Genomic DNA, 19,022 nt, shown 5'->3' with positions numbered 1-19,022 from the left:
AGAATGCAAGAACTTCCGGCAAAGTCTCAACTGGCCGCTTAGGCGACTGGCTACGGATAGTGCTATCCAAGAGACCCCTTCGCTACCTTTAGTTCAAGCATATATACTACTGTGTGTCTGGCCAATGCCCTTCGGGGCAGTCATTGATGACCCTTTGTGGACCTACTGTGGGATTGCTATACACAAAGCGCATCATCTTAGCTTCCATCTACCGAAGCATTCCAATGAATCTGTTGACAAGGCCGGTTTGGATCACGAATTACTCGCATCGATGAGGAACACCTGGCTTGCCTGCTTCATCGTAAATCAAAAGTTTTACCCGCTCCTTCAGTTATATTTCATGCCTGATTACAGACTAATTATTGTAGCATTAGTTCAAGACTTGGAGTCCCACCCACCATCAGACCAGACTACACAATCATGCAAGCTTTAAACAGTGACGATTATTGTAATCGGACATTCCAGCAGCTACTAAACCTAGCATACTAGGAAGCTACATTTTCAAACTTACTGGGCCAGGATGTCTCGACTGCAGATGGACTCACATCCGATCCGCTACCTGTGATACAAGCCGCTGACTTGGAGCTCGAGCAATTCGAAATAAGACACAAAGTAACCTGGTAGGATGATGTCGAACGGCACTTTCTTGGTGTCAGGCTTAGACTTTATTCATATGCATTCCTCCGATCCGAGAGACCAGTAGACGCAAAAAGAGAAAAGAGGACTATAAACGTTAGCCCGAAAACTTTCTCTTCACGGATCTCTGTCGCGTCATATCTGTCCAAGTCTTACACCGCCGCTCTACGGCTCATAGCAATCTCATGCCAAGACAAGGCAACAGATTACAGGCCTTACGATGGTTTACATATGCTAGAACCTTCCACATCGAATATATGGCACATTTGGACTTCTTCGGACTTTGCTAACATACATTCGGCCGCTTCTGTGTTGTTGCAACTCATAAGAAGATCGGATTTACGGAATGACGATGATACAGAAGCTAAAAACGCGATCAGTCTAACTTGGTACATATTTTCATCTCTTTCAGTTTGCAAAGGAGATCACTACGATAGGATATGCGACATCATCGATTATATTAGCAAGCTCATGTGGCCTTCATAGCCAGATTCAATCTCTGTGAGATCTCGTATGGGCGCCAACATTCAAGTCGATCTAGTACAACGCGCGCGTAGAAGATATGTCGATGGAGTATCCACTTACAGCGAACAGCTACCCAAAATGCATACGGAAACTTGTATGAACAACAACCACGACAACTTGGGTGGCATGATTCAATTCTCGGGGAGGTCTGACGGGATCTGTACCGCGTTTGACGATGTATTGTGGCCAATATGGGATTCCTCTTTAAGCCCAAATCGCCTATCCTAGCGCTATATAATACGTTAATATTCAGAATTAATTCATATTTCGAGCTGTAGACGTATAGTGTTAAGACGGGTTTTTTCAAACTGTACTTCTCCAACCATGTTGGTTTGTAGCACTTTCGATCGGTAGTACTGACCGAAACGTGCAAATGCTACATATGTAAGGCTTTATGATAATTAATACATTGCCAGGTTTTCAAATCAAACAAACGATTGACCCTCCGCAGATTCGTTGAGGTTTAACTCAGTGAGTAACAACGGCGAGGGGGTGTGCACTACGGTAAAACGGAATTAGAAAGTCGAGAAGCGTGAGAGGAAACCCGATACGTAGGTATTTGGCGTGAGAGACCAAATAAAATTGAGCCACTGAAGGATTTACTTGCCTCCGTAATCGCGCAAGGCAAGGCATACGAGAATAAACTCCGAACCGACATTCAGCCACGTAGCATGTACCTAGCCGTTGACCAGAGCCTCATCGGAAACTATGAGAGTACGGAGTACCGATTACCTACTCAATCGCTGTCCACACCGGCACTCATGGTAGGTAGTACTAGTGCGTACACTTAAGTATCAGCGTCTGTGTAATGATCCAAATATGTTCTTGTCGCTCAGTTGTGCTAACCTGAGAATAGTAAGTGGCAGTACGGAGTTGTGCAATTGCCTACTACTGAAAACAAACAACAGGTGCATTAGCGCCTGCCAGCTCTACAGTATCCGGCTATTGGGGGCTTGTTCTGCCGTAGTGAGATCAATACAGCACCTGGTGGCGACTGCGAAGTAGCACTGACTAGTCGTATCATGAGATAGGGCTCAGGACCTAACATGTGTCCTCAAGGGCTAAGCTTTCTATTTCTTTTTAGTAACTGGGAGTAATCAATAACTTTGCTATTGCCCTTTGTGACTCACAGTTCTGATTACTCCGGAAATTACGGATATCATTCAAATGCTAGGTAGTGGTTGATCTTTTCTCCCAAATAATTGGAAAGTCAAATATAAAGTCATCCATCCTCGTCTCAAGCAATTTCCATACGCGAAGTACACTTCTGGAACATTTTTCCTACACCTCTCCTGAAAGATCACGACAAATAAACCTGTCCAACATGGCAGCAAGACTTTCCACTTGTCTTTTGGCAGCCCTTGCGTCCAATCACTCTGCTGTTTTCACACCAAGCTCACCTAACTACAATAGTAGTCTGACTATCTACAACTTGAATATACCAATTTTACCTGCGGCTGTGACGTACCCAAGCTCTACTGAAGAGGTTGCAGGAGTTGTAAAATGTGCTGCTGAAGGGAATTATAAGGTACAAGCGAAAGGTGGTGGCCACAGCTACGGGAACTATGGTAAGTACATACTCTCCACATGCTAATCGCTGGTGAACAACAAAATCATTGTAAGACTGACAAGCACTTGGCAGGCTGGGGAGGAGAAAGTGGAGAAGTTGTGGTCAATCTTGCCAATTTAAATGGGTATTCCTACGATAACTCAACAGGTTATGCCACTGTCGGTGCCGGTTCTCGACTAGGCAGTGTCACAACCTCCCTATACAACTCGGGGGAACGTGCTGTGGCTCACGGTTCATGCCCCGATGTTGGTATTGGAGGTCATGCCACTATTGGTGGTGTAGGCCCTACCTCTCGTCAGTGGGGAGCTACCATCGACCATGTGGTGTCTGCTACCATTGTGTTGGCCGACAGTAGAATTGTCAAAGTCTCCGAAACCGAGCACCCGGATCTCCTTTGGGCCTTGAAAGGAGCAGGCGGGAGCTTTTTCGTTGTTACCGAGTTTGTCTTGCGCACAGAAGCTGCTCCCACTGGTGGTGTGTCATACACATATTCATTTGAGGGTCTAAATGCCACAGCCCAGGCCCAAGTTTTCAGAGATTTCCAAATATTTATTTCCAACCCTAACTTGTCTTGGGAATTTTATATCATGATGGTTGGGCTTCCACAAGTTATTGAAATCACCGGCGCCTTCTTTGGGTCTTTGGATGACTTCAATGCCTTGGGTCTTGAACAAGCATTCAGTATTGCCCCGGCCGCGAATGTTACTGTCATACCAAACTGGCTAGATATGGTGGCTATATGGGCTAATGAGGCCGCAGCAGCCGAGAGACCGGCATATTTCTATGCCAAGTCACTCGATGTCATGCCAAATGCATTACTGTCGAATGAAACAATTGACTCAATGTTCGAGTATCTCACTACAACGCCTGACGATGCGTTAACTTATCAGCTAGAAGTCCAACTCGTCTCTGGGGCCATGGCTGCAGTCGCTAGCAATGCTACAGCTTTCCCTCATCGTGACGTCCTATACTGGATCTTCGCCTACGCCGCTACTAATGGCACTGTCTCGAAAACCACTATTGATTTCCTGGATGGCTTCAATGATGTTATCTACTCTGCCTTTCCAAACGAGAATTTTTACGCGTATGCAGGTTACGTGGACCCCCTACTTTCGAATGGACCCGAACTTTACTGGGCCGACAACCTTCCACGTTTGGAACAAATCAAAACAATTTACGATCATCACGATGTTTTCCATAATCCTCAGAGTGTCCCCGTTGTGAGTTCTGATAAATGGTTGTAGCGGATACCTAGGTAAACCCTGAGTAGCTATGGGATTATTGTATAGGAGAGCGTGAACTAAGTTTTGAGAACACGTTTAATGTTGCATGTCGACACCCCTTCATTCTCGGTGGTTATTGTTGGATGTAAATAGCGAACGAAAATATATAGCTGGAGTCTAAATTTTTCATTCATTAAAAAGGTTAAAAGCATAAAACTTCTCGGGAAGAGCGACTCTCAAGATAATGGACTGTATCCATGGATACATATCATACGCGCTTGGCTCTTTCTCGGCTTGATAGGATTCCCAGTTGGTCAGTTAGGCTCAGACATCACCATGTCATCAAATAGAAAAACCTAAAGCGAAAGTATTAGACAGTACTTCGCTCTATTTTTGGACAAGAACTTTCCTTCGGGCGGCTGCGCTCAATTATTTTGACGGGACGATCTTGCGTCCGGTATTCTGTGCATAGAAGTTTGAACAAATGAGGCGGCTCTTTTTCTTTGCCTACCCACTATCTAGTAACGGAGTACTAGAAAGTCCGGGCTATGCTGACTAGCCAGGTAGGCCGGAATGGGGGGCACCTTGCGTATACAGGTGCATTAGCCCTAACAAATTTCCCACCAATGGAGAATTTTCGGAGATTTTCACCACACGTGGACGCTTGCAAAGCGAGAAAGGTTGTATACAAAAGACTAGTACTGCTAACTATAACCTATTATCCAAATCCCAGATTTAGATTGTTGGTTGCTTGTTTGAAAATCAGGCGCGATGAATGATCTTTGCAATCGACACTCTGGTTCGGGGCTGGAAGTTCCTAGACTCGACTCTACCCCAGAAATATGGGTCGAGTTTTGGAATAAGTCCTGGTTTGTGTCAAAAAGACCAATAGAAAGTATCAGTGTGAAAAGTAGCTAGTCCATAATTGCTTGACTGCATGGTTATCGTTCTGCTCCAGAGAAAGAAGACAGTGACCGTGACGAAGTCAGGCCAAATATCTTCATGTTACGTATATTTACTGGCATAGAGGAAGACCTTTTAGATCTAGCAGATCAAAATTCTTAGAACATACCTTTATAGCTTTCATGAGGTTGTGGTTGAAAATGCGTGCTCCGCTACTACTCCGGGCGACCATTCTCACATTCATTCTCAAAGTGCGGGCACAAAACATTACAACCCCTGACTCTCGAGATTGTATTGACTCGGTTGAATTTACATCATGTCTCAAAAGTGCCAATACTGCTGCAGTTCAGCGTACTAGCCAACCCAACTCGAGTGTTAACGCTTGCGAAGTGCAGGAGCTTGTTGATCAGATGCTCTGCTACTATGGTAGTTGCTAGAACAAGGTAATTAATCTTAATCATCTTTTCATTTGAGAGAAATGACTGTTTGATACGAAATTAACAAACCACCGCTAGGTGTATACCTGCGCGTACCAATATAGCGCGTCTGAATATCTTCTCGCAATTGATCGAGACCACATTCAAAGTGCACCTTTCTATCCTGCACCTGCCAACGCACCTGATAGCTGCTCTTGAAATCTGGGTAATTCATTGATCAATGCTACATTGAACCATAACACTCTCTACACGTGCTGGGGTATGAACAACAAGACCCTAACGCATGAATGCCAGTGCTGTGTATACAGTGCCGCTGTGAGTGCGTACGTGTTTCTCCTATTTTGAGTATTTTAGTTTGTTGAACTATGATGCTAACGCTCATCGCCGTGACTGCGTAGGTCATATGGTATATGTCCTGGTACGCAAAAAGACATTCTTGGCGTCCCAATCCTGATAGAAGAGGGTCAGGCAAATATCGCGGCCAATGGCTCTTGCGATGCTCTAACTCATGATGTCTATTATGGGCAGTTTGGTATCGCAACAGCTGATAACGGAACATATTTGGATGTCAAAAATCTCCCATCAAACCACACCAAGGCACTTAGCAATATTCCTGGACTGGCGTCGCTTACTAGCCCCCCAGGGGGGGAAATTATGACTGTCACATTCCTCAACAAGACGTATACAGTCACAGCGACTCCGTATAACACGACCAAAGTGAGTGCTACAACCTCAAGCTCTGGGGACTTCAGTCGGTCAGCATTGAGCTCAAGCTCAGCAGTGAAACCGGCAAGTGCTACGACAACGAGATTTATCGGGGCAGCTGTAACGAATCAGCCACAAGTAACATTGGGACTATTATCTTTGAATCTTGCTGTTGCATTTCATTTGCTTTAGAACACAACGGGTATTGCAGGCGGTCGAAATAGAGGTAGGTCAAGACGGGATTTACCTTCTGGAGTCTGGATATATACACCATGATGGCTGCTTCGAGCCTGTGACAACAAGTGTTACCTCCGATGAACGTGACTGAGCCTTCTGTCAATCTTCCAAGGTGCTGAAATGATGCATGTGTAGTTGATCGAATTCCTTTACATATGTGAATTGCAGATCAGCACTATTATCTGATACTTTATTTGTTGCTTTCATATACCTTAATTTAAATTTGAACGTTGTACATAGTAAATGTAAACCTAGTGACTAGTATTTTTCATAGTAAATGGATCTATTCAAACTTGTCGAATTGCCGAGCACATGACGCAAATAACGCAAAATAGCTGGATATGGATCCATTTTGTCCAAATAACCAATCTAAATGCTACAAAATACATAGCGCCACGATTTTTCATACCTAGCAATACAGTATAACTGGCGCTAAGCCGCAAAAGGACTACTTAGGTAAGTTTGCACCCGTGACGGGAATTGTTAAGGACACCACAGATTTTCATTAACCACACCAGACTTGTGAAAGGTGAACACAGCACAAAAACCACTCAATCAACAGCCATTCAAATCAAAATAATGGACACATAAGCAGTCAGGCCTGGCTTTCTATCATGTTCAATGTCTAACATGTATCTACTGGCATACAGCAGACGCTCGACTAAACCCGATCAACCACTTTCTATCATCTGGCGCGGGCAGGTAAACGAATCGGTCTACGAAGAGGCTCGCGTCAAAAGAATTTTCAATTGTCAACGGCCCACCAGATATCCTCAAGCAATTATATTTGCTAAAACTGAGTCCGACATTATCAATGCTGTAAACTTAGCGATTGATCAAAAATATTCAATTTCCATTCGTGCCGGTGGGCACAGTTGGCCAGTATGGAGTCTTCGTGATGATACCATTCTGATGGACCTCGGCTGTCTCTCAGATATTAGCCTCGATGAAGAGACTGGTGTGGTTAGAGTATCACCCAGCACGACGGGAAAAGAATTATCTGATTATCTGCACGCCAAAGGCCGCACCTTCCCAGTGGGACACTGCCCGGATGTTGGACTCGGGGGTTACTTACTCTGTGGTGGCATGGGATGGAATTCGAATGTATGTTTTATATTACTCCTACGTTTAGTTCATCCCTTTGCATACCTCCTCTTTCTCATACAGCCTTCTCCCCCTTTTTGAGTCGAAGCGTATGGCTGACAAAACGTAATAAAGAACTGGGGCTGGGCATGCGAGTATGTCGTTGCTGTCGATGTAGTGACAAGCACCGGTGAAATTGTTCATGCGGATGTTGAGCAAAACAACGATCTCTTTTGGGCAACTCGGGGCTCCGGTCCAGGCTTTCCAGGAATAGTAACCCGTTTTCACCTCCAGTCCAGGTTGTTACCGAAAATCATGAAATCTTCATTATATATTTATACTATGAAGCACTACCAACCTGTATTCGACTGGGCCTTGAAGGTAAGAAGGTATCCATCCGTCACTCTGACTACACCTCATTTGCAGTGCCCTAAAACCGGTCACACATTATTTCCACTGATATTTCAAACAGATTCCTTCGGGCATCGATGAGGGACTGGAAATTGCCGTCATTGGTAGTTACCCGCCTGAGTTTAATGAACCATGCATAACAGTCGCCCTTTTAGCCCTCGGTGACAGTGATGAAAGCGTCATAAAAGTGTTACGCCGTGCGGATGAGTCGCACCCGGATGGGGCAGTAACCCGCTCCTTTTGCGGTAACACTAGCTTCAACGAGCAATTCAGGCACAAAGCCAAGGTTTACCCCGAAAAGCACAGGTATTGCGCTGATAATTCATTCTTGCATAACGATGTGGACGTTCCGTCCATCCTTGAAAAGGCCTTCTCGACGTTACCCACGAGGAAGTCATTAGTCCTCTATAACTCCTTGATTCCTACAAGCCGCCGGGACTTGCCGCCAATGGCATTAAGCGTGCAGTCGGATCATTATTTCGCGCTCTACGGGATATGGGAAGACGCTAAAGATGATGTGCACAATCAAGCATGGGTATCAAATATCATGGAGGAGGTTGGTCGACACTCAACCGGTGCGTATATTGGCGAGTTTGACTTTCTCAAAAGGCAATCAAGATTGTGGGGATTCCAAGAAAAAGAGAAGTTGAAAGCCATTAGACAGAAATGGGACCCGAATGGCGTTTTCTGCAGTTATCTAGGCCTGGAACTTGGTCTATAACACGACTTCAAGTAGAGATCAACTTCACTTACAACGTACATTTGGCAATTACACGCAACTGAGGATTCCTTATCACAAATGATGGAGTGTATAGCTACATCGTGCAACGTTGCCGAAGAATCTGCTCGTTGTTTGCATAACTGAACCACGTATACAATGCATACGATCGAAGGACATGACACGGAACTTGTAACAGCACAACAGGGTCGCTGTGACAAATCACACCAATTAAGTAGACAGGTCATATTTCCTGTCAACAGTCCACCGACTTGATCTATCTCATGCCAGCTCTATCTGGCCTGTCATACCTGCCACCATATTGGGACTCCGATCTTGGAATCCATGCACGCATAAGAATGAGGATCCCTGTAGATAGTATTGTTTGCCTTTCTCAAGCTTCAGTCTCTGTACGTTAGTAATAGTACACTTGTTAACGAAGATTGGAAACACCAAGCACCTCTGCCATATTGATAATTCCTCCTGTCCAACTCTTTGGATTAACCTCCTGTTTCAGAACCGGGCTTGCCACTATCTCTTCAACGATAATCACAAGTTACGTTACGTGATTATACGCTCTGATGCCCAAGCTCCGATCAGCAATGCAACCGACGCCGGGTGACAGTTTGGCATAACAGGTACAACACCAGGGTCCGCAATGCGCAAGTTCTCGAATCTACGGACCCGGAAGAAAGGGTCAACCATCCTATCGCTCTCGTCATCCAGTGGACCCATTCGTGTTGTACGTGCCGGATGCCAAAGAGTTGCAACATTCTCACCAAGGGAAGCAGTGATATCCTCTTCACTATCTGATTTTGGCCGGAGCTCTGGGGAGACAATATGCGGTGACACGGCATCAGTATACTCGATCAAATTGAGGACTCTGCAGGTGTAAGAGATAGCGAAAGCAAGATCCAGTCCATGTTCATCGCCGAGGAGATTGGACTGGATGCTTGGTGCGTCATGCCAGTCTGAAGAAGTGAGGGAAACGCTACCTTCGGATTGGGGGACAAGTCCAACCGCGCCCAGAAAGAGTTTTGGAGTAGCGGGCGGGCTAACTCCGGGATGCCAATTGTTTACAGCGAGGATCTCGAGATTGAGTTCATTTGCGCGGCTTAGCCAGTGCTGTTCCTGGGACGAGAGGTTGAAGAAACTTGTATGTTTCATCATTGTTGTGTCACGATCGAAGATGACGGCAGCGTTCAGGAAATCTTGATTTGCCCTGGGATTGAAGAGAGCTGGGATGGGGATGTCGGCAAAGCCCTTGTCTGTCTCCCATTGGAAAGGAACCATGTAATGATCTTGGAGGTTCTGTCCTACACCAGGCATATCTGCTACTAGTGAGATACCCACTGGGGCTCTTTGATTTAAGCATGCCACTTACTCAGCAAAATTATGATATCTCTCCGAAACAGGAATTCTGATTTCTACACATCTTTCACTTGAAGTGAAGTGTTCTCATGCTGACCAATAAGGGGACTGATGGTAAATCTGCTGGAATCACGAAGAAACATGCAAAAAAGATTTATAGCGATACAGTGTCAAGAGCACTTTTTGGATCAACCAATCTGTGCCATCATTAGGTTGACCACTTTCCACCTAGGGTTAGCATGGCAAATATGACAGGGTTGTGAAGAGATACTGTAGGCATCCTGTACATGAATAAATCCAAGTATAAAATTACCAATCAGCAGGACAACATAATAATCACTCACGCATTTGAGTTCATCATGCTGCATTACGGGGTATAAAAGAGTTCAAGGTGTAGGCACAGAGAGTGATGTCCACAATTATATCACCATCAAGACTGTTTTCACTTCAATTAAACCCAAATTTCAAGTCACATTAACGTTAATATATACCGACGATGTCGCAAAAGATTGTCACTGTCGTTGGCTCTACCGGCCAACAGGGCAAGGCCGTCATCGCAGCACTTGCTGGAAACCCACAATATCGCATCCGCGGCGTCACTCGTAATCCTGACAGTGCTGCTGCCAAAGTCCTGGTCTCCGAGGGAATTGAAATTGTGAAAGCTGATCTCAACGACTTGAAGTCCCTCACCGCCGCTTTCCAGGGTTCTCACATCATCTTCGGAGTTACCGACTACTGGAACTCTTACCCTATGTATGGCCCAACGAAGGCAAAGGATGTCGAACGCGAGCAAGCTAGTAATCTTGTCAAAGCAGCTTCAGCAATACCGACACTCGAACACTACGTCTGGAGCACTCTCCCTAAGGGCAACAAGGAGTACCCTGTATACCATTTCGAGGGCAAGCCGGAAGCTGACGACCTTGTTCGTGCTGGTCCGTTCTTACCACCCAGGACTACTTTGTTCATGGTATGCTTCTACGCCAATAATCTGCAAATTGCCTCCTTCCGTCCTTATTGGATCGAGACTGCGAACAAGTATGTCCAGTTTACAACATACGATCCCGAGACTATCATTCCATTCATTGGTGCTGTGAAAAATATTACACCGTTCATCAAGGCCATTATTTCCAACCCAGAACAAACAAAGAATGGTGCGATGGTCATTGGCAGCATTGGACAGTGGACAGCTAAGAAGTGGGTTGGAGAATGGGCTGCAGCAAGGGGCGCACAGGCGCAGGTGGTGCAAATTTCCCAGAAGGACTATAATGCATTGTGGCCCTGGCCTCGTTGGTCGGAAGAATCTGCTCTCATGATGAATTATTTCAAGTTTGTCCCTCTCGAGGAGTAAACTGAGCCTGGACTCAACGTTCTGACTATAGAGAGCTTGGATATCACTCCGGTGGAAACTCTTGAGGAATGGGCGAAGACCTATGAGCTTCCTGACCCTAGCAGCGGTAGTTACTAGTTCTATTTGAGGCTTGGTAGTATTAGGACTATAATTAGATTTCTCAGATCTAGGTTAGTTGCTTCTTCACTACTTTTGCCTTATAACTCCTGCTACGTCTCTACGTTCGATCTTTTGTAGTCTCTTAGGAGTTATATCAGCATCAGGATATCAGCTGTAGAGAGTAGCTAATATTATCCTACAATGAAGTTAGTCTTGAAAGATATTTGGAAATTTAAAGAAAGAAGTTGCGAGCAGATGAAACAGGGGCTTACGTGGGTCCACTGAGGTTGATAGATACAGCACAAACCTTTGAAGCTTTCGCAAATTAACCAAAGACACAAGCTAGATACGCTACTTATTAATAGGAACCGAGCAATGAAAGATTGTCGACGCTTACATCGTATTTTAATTCATATATGGGCCGGACAAGAACATGGAGGGTTTGATTTTATAGACTAAGAATAGATTGAGCCACCTCTTTGATTTTCTCAAGAGCAGCAAGTTGGAGCGTATGTCCGATGCTTATCCGAGAGACCCCAATAGTGGCCAACTCCTTGGTGGACAAGCCGTTTTTCGAAGCTAACAATACGTTCAACCGTCCATCGAAAGCCTTCACAAGTTGAAAAACCTCATCACGAGTTATACCCCCTCGAGTCGATCCTCCCCAAACAAAAACCGTGGTGGTTCCCGCTTGTAGGTACGCTTTACCACGCTGGATAACCTCGTCGGACTCTCCATTGTTCACCAGAGTGTCGCATCTGGCGTTGACCACAAAATCAGGGACTCCTGCAGCTTTAACCAGTTGGAGGACAGTTCTGATCCGATCAGCTGCCTCTGACTTGCTGTACATTTTCTTCGCATCATTGTCAAAATCCTCGAGATTGACACCAACAACTCCAGCATGAATTAATTCTTTCACCGTTATTTCAAGCATTTTCCCGTAGCCATCTCTGATATCAACAGTCAAAGCCTTGTTGAAATTTTGTATTGAAGCAGCAATTGCTTTCGTGGACCGCACAAGTTCCTCTCGGCTTAAGGTTTCGTCTTTTATGCCTGCGGCCTCTGCGACTGTGTAAATTGCCGTTGCAATGACGTGAGATTGTGGTAAGGACGCAACTATTCTGGCAGAGGCTCCATCGTAGATATTTGCAAGAACGATACGTTTTCCCTATAGATTCATAGTCATGAACATGTTATTTTCATGAGCAACGTAGTCGCAAAATGGTCTACATTCTTCGAAACCAAGCCGCTGATATAGTCGTTGAGCGTCCGAGAATGCAGATGCCGTGCCAGTTTCGAGACTGAGTCGAGTATAGTTCCTCCGCCGTGCTTCGGTGATTATGTGGTGAACGATGTTCTTTGCCACCCCTTTTCTCGTATGCTCGGGAGCAGTCCTCATCGATTTGATCTCGCCGTGAGTCGCATCCAATTCTTTTAGGGCGCCGCAACCGAGCAACTCGTCACCGTCCCAAGCCGTAAAAATCGTAATAGATGGTTGTCTAAGAGCGGTTAGGTCTAGCACAAAGCTTGTATCCGCGGATCCTTTGCATTGTAGATCTCTGAAGTGGTGTACAAGAAGTGATTGGACCTTGGAGTTGTTTAGGTCGCCCGTTGTGACCAGCATCTTGTTCTCGTTTGGGAGTTATCTGTTTCGGTAATTTCTGGGGTTTTGATTTGCAAATATACACACAATGCCGATGTCAGCACGGAATTCTGAAATCGTGCCTCAGCATCGCAATCTGTGAGATAGAGCCCGGATGAGTCATGAACGTCCTTCACCGCCTGATACCCGAGACTACCTGATGCCTGATTTTGACAGGTTACCATATAAAATATTATGAAGTTTTACAACACCATATAACAATAAAATATAATAGATTTTGTAGTGTATTAGTAAATGATATATGAGGAATCTAACAGTGTAAATTTTATTTATCGATAATACTGGTTGCTAACAACCGTTCGGTATACTTGATAATGAAAAGTGGAAGAGGATGTGGAAAATTGCTCTAAACGCGCCTTGCCCAATTAATTCCTATCAAACTCTCCGCTAGCTAATCGATCAAGCGTTCTCAAAGTGTCAGCTCCACATGTATGAGGAACTAAAAGCTAGCGCTGAGACTGTTTCCTTCTTTCTTGATGTTTGGAAGACATCTAATAAGAAGTATATTCTTGTTATTTGCCATTTGTCTACAGAGGATTTCGAAGATCGCCAGCTCGTTATTCATTTTGGTCATTGTGTGTACGGGAATCCTCAGTTGAGTATCAGCACCGGAATATTAGTTATTCCGCTCCACCTGCCCAGCGCACTGGGGATGTCCCCTGTTGGATTGTACGTAACAATCTCAAGCGGTATATCTCAAGGTATCAAATTATGTATGCAAAAGTATGGAATCCTTGAACCTTGTTCTCATTCTTCTTGTTCTCTACGTACAGTAAAGGTGAGAGACTTTCTTTTAGCCCCTATTCGGTGGATCCTTCTCTAAAGTGTGTAGCTCGCTCTGATTGGCTGATAGATCTCATCTGTCTGATTGGCTGGATCAGCTTAGCTAATCCAACATCCCCTTTACTTGCATGTAATTGTCCTTCTCCTTCCTTTTGTGAGAACCAGTCATAATATTCGAATAACATCAATATTATCCGGCTCATGGGCTCTTTGGAATAGCCTTACTGCTTAATCCTGTGCTTCGTGCTATCAGGACGTAGTTAAACCAACAGTCATCTCAAGGGTTCGTTCCCACATGGGTCACACTGGCGAAGACATGGCCAAAGAGATTCAAGATGAGCTTCAAAACTTTGATCTAGGCCAGAAACTCGTGGCTATTTGCAATGACAATGCTAGTAATAACCCTACACTCTGCCACTCTCTTCACAAGCTCCTCAAACAGTGATTTGTTGACTCAATTCAAAAATTGGATCTGCTGGGTGAAGACCGCAGATTAAAGTGTTTTAGAGGCGACGAGAGCTTTGTTTGCTTCCTAGCACATGTGCTGAATTTGATATCTAAATCAATACTAAAGGGATTTAAAGTATATTCATACCAAGATGCAGAGAGAATCATCAAACAGATGAGCATTGATAAGAGGGAAACATTGCAAACTGAGGAAATACCACAGTCTACAATTTCTTGACTACGATTAATTTTTATATGGATACTAGCTAGCAATCGGTGAGTCGATAAATACATGAAATATGCCTCCGTCACCCTCCACGACCATGTTGATACTCGATGGAATGCGCTTCTAAAAATGCTTGAGATAGAATGGATAGCTGGAAATAGCGAACTGGAAACGCGGTATGAAATGAATAATTTCGTCCATGGTGGAAATGTCAAATTCTCTATCAGAGCGATTGATTTTCTTCAAGAACGGAATGAGATTGACCGGACTCGAAATGCAGTTATTGGGTTTAAGGAAACCTATGGATTTTTGCTCAAACCCCAGATTGCGGCTGCCCGAGAGGAAATAGTGGAAACCCTTAATTAAAGAGGAACATTACGAAAGTTTGATGTGTGGAAAAATCTTTTTCAAAAGGAACAACAGAATGTATTGAAAAATGCGATGGGATTGTTAAGACGTGGTTGTCTACGGGTGAAGATCATGTCAAGGATGAAGACAAGGAGAAATACATCAAACTTTGCAAATGGATGGATGATCGCATCGACGATATCAGAAAGAGCAACAAAACTGAGGACTGAATAGACCAACAGCTATATGCACGATCTGGCTGATTCTTTTCTGTCTTAATTTTTCTCCAATGTTTGTTTTTCAATTTTAAGACTTCCTCCTAGACTTGATTTTTTTTTTTGAAAGCCCCCTTTAGGACTAAATAGAAAGAACACCCTCGTTATAAAGAAACGAAGGCCTCTCCATATTATACTGATCTCAGGTTGTATTACTTTGGTATAGAACTGAAGTGCACCCTAGTTACAGTCCTCTGCAAAATTAGTTTCCCTCACAAACACTTTCAGATTGTATTCTAACATATGCTTGAAACAGCAATGAAACGAGCTAAATCTACATGAAGTTAAGCTGAATACTAACTCCATTTGGCGGGCATGGTACCAGACAGTAATGTTAATTATATAAATTCAAGAGGGATTACAATAATTGAGCATACAAGGTAGGGAGGGTATAGAATGTCAATGTACTGAAACCTATCTTCCCTGCTTCCGTAGCATGTATTCTATATAAGAGACATTCATGTTGTTTCATGGCGATACATTAGCCATAGCGAGCTGAACGTTGACCATGACCCCATGACCAGCTGAAGTATCCGCACTTTGCCGCTTTCTGTTCTCGCATCAAACTTATTCCCACTTGTTTTATCCGTTTGATTCCAACACCATAGTGTTGGATATTCATAATATATATCACTATGACCAACCCCATGCCATTCCAGAATTTATATTTTGAGCGACTAGACGATTTCCCCATTGTGGTGTTCCATGAATACCACTACGGCGTATAACCCAGCCAGATTGAGGATCATGTGAAGCGTGCCTATAGCCATATATCACCCGCTGTGCGGATTCAGCTAGGTGATGAGATCTGTAGTTAGCCGAATATCGCCATCCATCCAATTGAGTTGGATATCCCCCCAACCCAGACACAGCCCAGCTAATAGATCCTATGCCCGGATGGCGGTGCCGATTGCAGTTAAATCATGTCAGTATATTTGCCAGCAGAAAGATACCATGCGTCACCATTGGCAGAAGAAGCATTAACGCAGCCGGACCATTAAGAAAGATCATCCCACTATATTTCAGCAATCAGCAATTCAGCAGCAAGAAAAGGCAAGCGTGTGAGTCCATATTATGCCAGCAGCTGTTTCCTAAATAGTTGAATTCAGAGTATTTTACCATTATGAATGAGAAAGTAGAAACAAGTCCCATTCCATCCACTAGGCATGGATTGACGATTTGGGAACAGGCCAATCAGCAGTTTACTATATATGAGAAATAAGCGGCGCAGCAGATCCAGCATGGCCACATGGACGAGGACAATCTGTGGTTCCTTCGAACTGGCTAGGTATCGTATTTGACATTATTTTCCAGCGAGCAGCTATTGGCATATATTGATATGCCCGCATCACCTGTGGAAAATGCCGTCAACAATTTCCAATGGATTGCTATCCATGCCATAATGGACAGCCATGGGTGAGCTAGGACAAGTGAGCCAACAATCTGTGATTCATACTGGTGTATTTTTGCGTATAGAAGTTATCTGGACAGAACAGCATCAAACACGGTATTAGCTGTTGGAGGTGTACTAGGATCTAGTGATTGTGGCAGACCGAGTTCGTCCATGGCAGCAGATGTTAATGTTTTTTTGGCGGACCCAGCAAGGTGAATTAGATATCCAACATCCTCCATATCAATTTACATAATGATAGCGAGCGAGTATAGGACTGTTTAGTGTAAATTTTCCCGTCCTAGTATCCGACCCAGGAACCTAGGATGGTTAATTATATTATAACCTGGACAGCATCGATCCCAGCTCCCGAGAAGAAGGATCATCCATAGAAGGTGATTGGATAGGCCATAATATCAATAGCGATATAGAGCTTGATCCCGAGTTTGACTACAGCTTGATCAAGCCCAGGAGGTCCCAATCCCACTATTAACCCCTATCCAGCGTGCATGTTTGGATTTTTGCATTGAGCTGTTGAATCAACGCGTGGTGCACCGGGAATACAGCTGCACGTTAGTATGTGCCTTGGCTATATTAGGAGTTTGAGATCGAAGAGGATTGTGGACCCCGGAGGATTATCCCCCCATTTTATCCCAAGTCATCAAGTCGGCACGGTTCATGGTGGTTTGTAAAGCCATGCAATTGGCGGATATTGAGGATGAAGCCGAGACCCTCAGTTCCATAGATGAAGACGATTAGGATAGTGTAAATGGAGGATCCCTTCTCCATGCGCTGTATTGTCTCACGAAGCTTGAATTGTGATTTGAGGGTTAGGGTTATACCCAATAAAGTCTAGTCATTTCGCGGAACGAACGCGTCGATCGCGTTGACCGACTTTTGGACAAGTCTGTCAGTAACATTCTGCGAGCAATCACAGTATCGGCCATGGTTCACATTCAAGACCTCCCAGTAGAGCTTCTGGGACAAATTCTGGAGTTTGTTACTGAGCGTGAAGATGAAACTCCGGATGAAAACGGAGACGAGCTCAATATTGAAGACATTAACGATGATACCGATAAGTTAAAGGATCTACGCAATATCTGCTTGGTCTCGCGGTCTTTTCGCGACCTTGCACAGCCGCTCCTGTTTCGTGATTTTGATGAGGACGGCACGTCTGGCGATATGACGAAGATTGTTTCTTTCGCTAAGTCCATCTACCGCAACCCAGAACTTGCAAAACATGTGCAACGTATCTCCATTGAGGCGGTCGCCCCACCAAATGTGCTTGATACCATGCGGCTCGACCGCGAGGACTTTGTATTCTTCAAAGGCGTCGTTAAACAACTTCAATTAGCTGAGCAAGAGAAAGTTTGGATTTCGGCTTTGAAGAAAGCGGATCTTAGCATCTTTATAGCGTTACTCGTCAACCAGACTCCCAATCTTCGACATCTATGTCTACCGGGTGGTGAGTTCTCAATGGAGCCTATCCTCCGTCTCTTTCAGCGAAATCCATCACTGTTGTCAAATCTAGAACTTTTCTGGATTGATTCCCAGGACGAATGTGCAGGCCACTCAATTGCGGCCTATGCGAGAATTCTGACCCTCACCAAGCTGCGTACCGCGGGTTTTGAGTACGGCGACCTTGATCGTACGTCGTTCCCGGCTTCCTGGACGCCGGGAGTGCTGGCAGTGGAAGACTTGGCATTCCACCATTGCCACATCGATGCTTATGCCCTTCAGAAGCTCACGAAGGCATGCAAGAAACTAAAGTCATTCGCCTATAACAACTTTAGCCTAGACCCACGAGTTCAGCGAACGATGATATCCGAGGATGTGCGCGAGTTTAACGCTGCTCAAGCTCATAAAGCCATGCTCCAACACAAGGATACCCTCGAGCATTTCAATCTCGCATTTGCATCGGATTTATGGGACGTCGAGGATCTTGAAGAACACATTGAGAAACAAATCAAAATTGGCTCGTTCCGCGACTTTGCCGTTCTCGAAAGCGTTTTTATTTCACATGAACTACTACCACCCCATCCTCAATTCCCGCACTCATTACAAATTCTCCAAATCACCGATTGCAACGTGTCTGTTCGTGGGATGGTCCAAAACATTGCAAATGATTGTAAAAATGGACTTTACCCAAACCTGACCAACTTCTTGATACTCGCAGTAGACATTACGCGGCCTATTAAGCTCCCAGGACAACGCATCCCACCAGGACAAACGCCGCAACAATGTTATCTCAGTCTTAGGGAGCTGTTCGACGGCACCCTGGTTGATTTTCTAATATGTCCTTATAAAACACCCGACTTTAATGTCGAACTTCAGGATTCCGATCCGGAAGAGTACGACGAGTTCATCGGTAGGCAGGGTCCTGGGCCTAGCCAATTGGCAGGGCTTCTCAATATGATTATGCAGCACGCGTTGGATGACCCTCAATCTGCACCGGGTCGTTCGTATGCTGCAAGTGACGACTCATGGGAAACGGAGAGTGACGATTGAGATGCCGCCAGTCTATTAATACCCAATATTGATATTGCACTTAATGATAATTGAATGCTTTCTTCGTATATTATACACATACATAACCGTGATAACGTTAAATAAAGGTATTCAGA

At 44.6% G+C, this 19,022-nt stretch overlaps 9 protein-coding genes across 9 annotated transcripts; 7 read left to right on the top strand and 2 right to left on the bottom strand.

Moving 5' to 3' along the window:
• Window positions 1–2,485: 2,485 nt before the first annotated feature.
• Window positions 2,486–3,975, top strand: TSTA_061250 (uncharacterized protein; the record flags this gene model as incomplete). Its single annotated transcript, XM_002339980.1, has 2 exons — window positions 2,486–2,729; window positions 2,804–3,975. The coding sequence occupies 2 exons, from the start codon at window positions 2,486–2,488 to the stop codon at window positions 3,973–3,975; spliced, it is 1,416 nt and encodes a 471-aa protein (XP_002340021.1).
• Window positions 3,976–5,577: 1,602 nt separating this feature from the next.
• Window positions 5,578–6,191, top strand: TSTA_061240 (uncharacterized protein; the record flags this gene model as incomplete). The annotated part of the gene is made up of 2 exons (XM_002339979.1): window positions 5,578–5,609; window positions 5,693–6,191. The coding sequence occupies 2 exons, from the start codon at window positions 5,578–5,580 to the stop codon at window positions 6,189–6,191; spliced, it is 531 nt and encodes a 176-aa protein (XP_002340020.1).
• Window positions 6,192–6,752: 561 nt separating this feature from the next.
• Window positions 6,753–8,619, top strand: TSTA_061230 (FAD binding oxidoreductase, putative). Its single transcript, XM_002339978.1, has 3 exons — window positions 6,753–7,340; window positions 7,455–7,700; window positions 7,792–8,619. The coding sequence occupies exons 1-3, from the start codon at window positions 6,858–6,860 to the stop codon at window positions 8,449–8,451; spliced, it is 1,389 nt and encodes a 462-aa protein (XP_002340019.1). The 5' UTR covers window positions 6,753–6,857; the 3' UTR covers window positions 8,452–8,619.
• Window positions 8,620–8,730: 111 nt separating this feature from the next.
• Window positions 8,731–9,777, bottom strand: TSTA_061220 (glucose-methanol-choline (gmc) oxidoreductase, putative; the record flags this gene model as incomplete). The annotated part of the gene is made up of 2 exons (XM_002339977.1): window positions 8,731–8,854; window positions 9,014–9,777. 2 exons carry the CDS (start codon window positions 9,775–9,777, stop codon window positions 8,731–8,733), a joined length of 888 nt encoding a protein of 295 aa, XP_002340018.1.
• Window positions 9,778–10,315: 538 nt separating this feature from the next.
• On the top strand, window positions 10,316–11,284 carry TSTA_061210 (NAD dependent epimerase/dehydratase, putative; the record flags this gene model as incomplete). The annotated part of the gene is made up of 2 exons (XM_002339976.1): window positions 10,316–11,145; window positions 11,203–11,284. 2 exons carry the CDS (start codon window positions 10,316–10,318, stop codon window positions 11,282–11,284), a joined length of 912 nt encoding a protein of 303 aa, XP_002340017.1.
• A 430-nt stretch (window positions 11,285–11,714) lies between these two features.
• On the bottom strand, window positions 11,715–12,890 carry TSTA_061200 (carboxyphosphonoenolpyruvate phosphonomutase-like protein; the record flags this gene model as incomplete). Its single annotated transcript, XM_002339975.1, has 2 exons — window positions 11,715–12,434; window positions 12,477–12,890. 2 exons carry the CDS (start codon window positions 12,888–12,890, stop codon window positions 11,715–11,717), a joined length of 1,134 nt encoding a protein of 377 aa, XP_002340016.1.
• A 466-nt stretch (window positions 12,891–13,356) lies between these two features.
• On the top strand, window positions 13,357–14,157 carry TSTA_061190 (uncharacterized protein; the record flags this gene model as incomplete). The annotated part of the gene is made up of 2 exons (XM_002339974.1): window positions 13,357–13,642; window positions 13,973–14,157. The coding sequence occupies 2 exons, from the start codon at window positions 13,357–13,359 to the stop codon at window positions 14,155–14,157; spliced, it is 471 nt and encodes a 156-aa protein (XP_002340015.1).
• Window positions 14,158–14,514: 357 nt separating this feature from the next.
• TSTA_061180 (uncharacterized protein) lies at window positions 14,515–14,751 on the top strand (the record flags this gene model as incomplete). The annotated part of the gene is made up of 2 exons (XM_002339973.1): window positions 14,515–14,561; window positions 14,613–14,751. 2 exons carry the CDS (start codon window positions 14,515–14,517, stop codon window positions 14,749–14,751), a joined length of 186 nt encoding a protein of 61 aa, XP_002340014.1.
• A 1,498-nt stretch (window positions 14,752–16,249) lies between these two features.
• On the top strand, window positions 16,250–18,977 carry TSTA_061170 (uncharacterized protein; the record flags this gene model as incomplete). Its single annotated transcript, XM_002339972.1, has 7 exons — window positions 16,250–16,296; window positions 16,323–16,424; window positions 16,485–16,613; window positions 16,753–16,793; window positions 16,865–16,974; window positions 16,997–17,082; window positions 17,250–18,977. 7 exons carry the CDS (start codon window positions 16,250–16,252, stop codon window positions 18,904–18,906), a joined length of 2,172 nt encoding a protein of 723 aa, XP_002340013.1. The 3' UTR covers window positions 18,907–18,977.
• Window positions 18,978–19,022: the final 45 nt, after the last annotated feature.

The sequence above is a fragment of the Talaromyces stipitatus genome, genomic scaffold (assembly GCF_000003125.1).
Source record: "Talaromyces stipitatus ATCC 10500 scf_1105507295523 genomic scaffold, whole genome shotgun sequence".
NCBI lineage: Eukaryota > Fungi > Ascomycota > Eurotiomycetes > Eurotiales > Trichocomaceae > Talaromyces > Talaromyces stipitatus.
Note: the sequence above shows the minus strand (reverse complement) of the source record. Positions and strands in the feature narration are given on the sequence as shown.

Coding starts and splice junctions, on each gene's coding strand:
- TSTA_061230 (XM_002339978.1), top strand. CDS start 6,858: ATGTCTAACATGTATCTACTGGCATACAGCAGACGCTCGACTAAACCC. Junction 7,341..7,454: donor GCATGGGATGGAATTCGAAT/GTATGTTTTATA, acceptor AACGTAATAAAG/AACTGGGGCTGGGCATGCGA. Junction 7,701..7,791: donor TATTCGACTGGGCCTTGAAG/GTAAGAAGGTAT, acceptor TATTTCAAACAG/ATTCCTTCGGGCATCGATGA.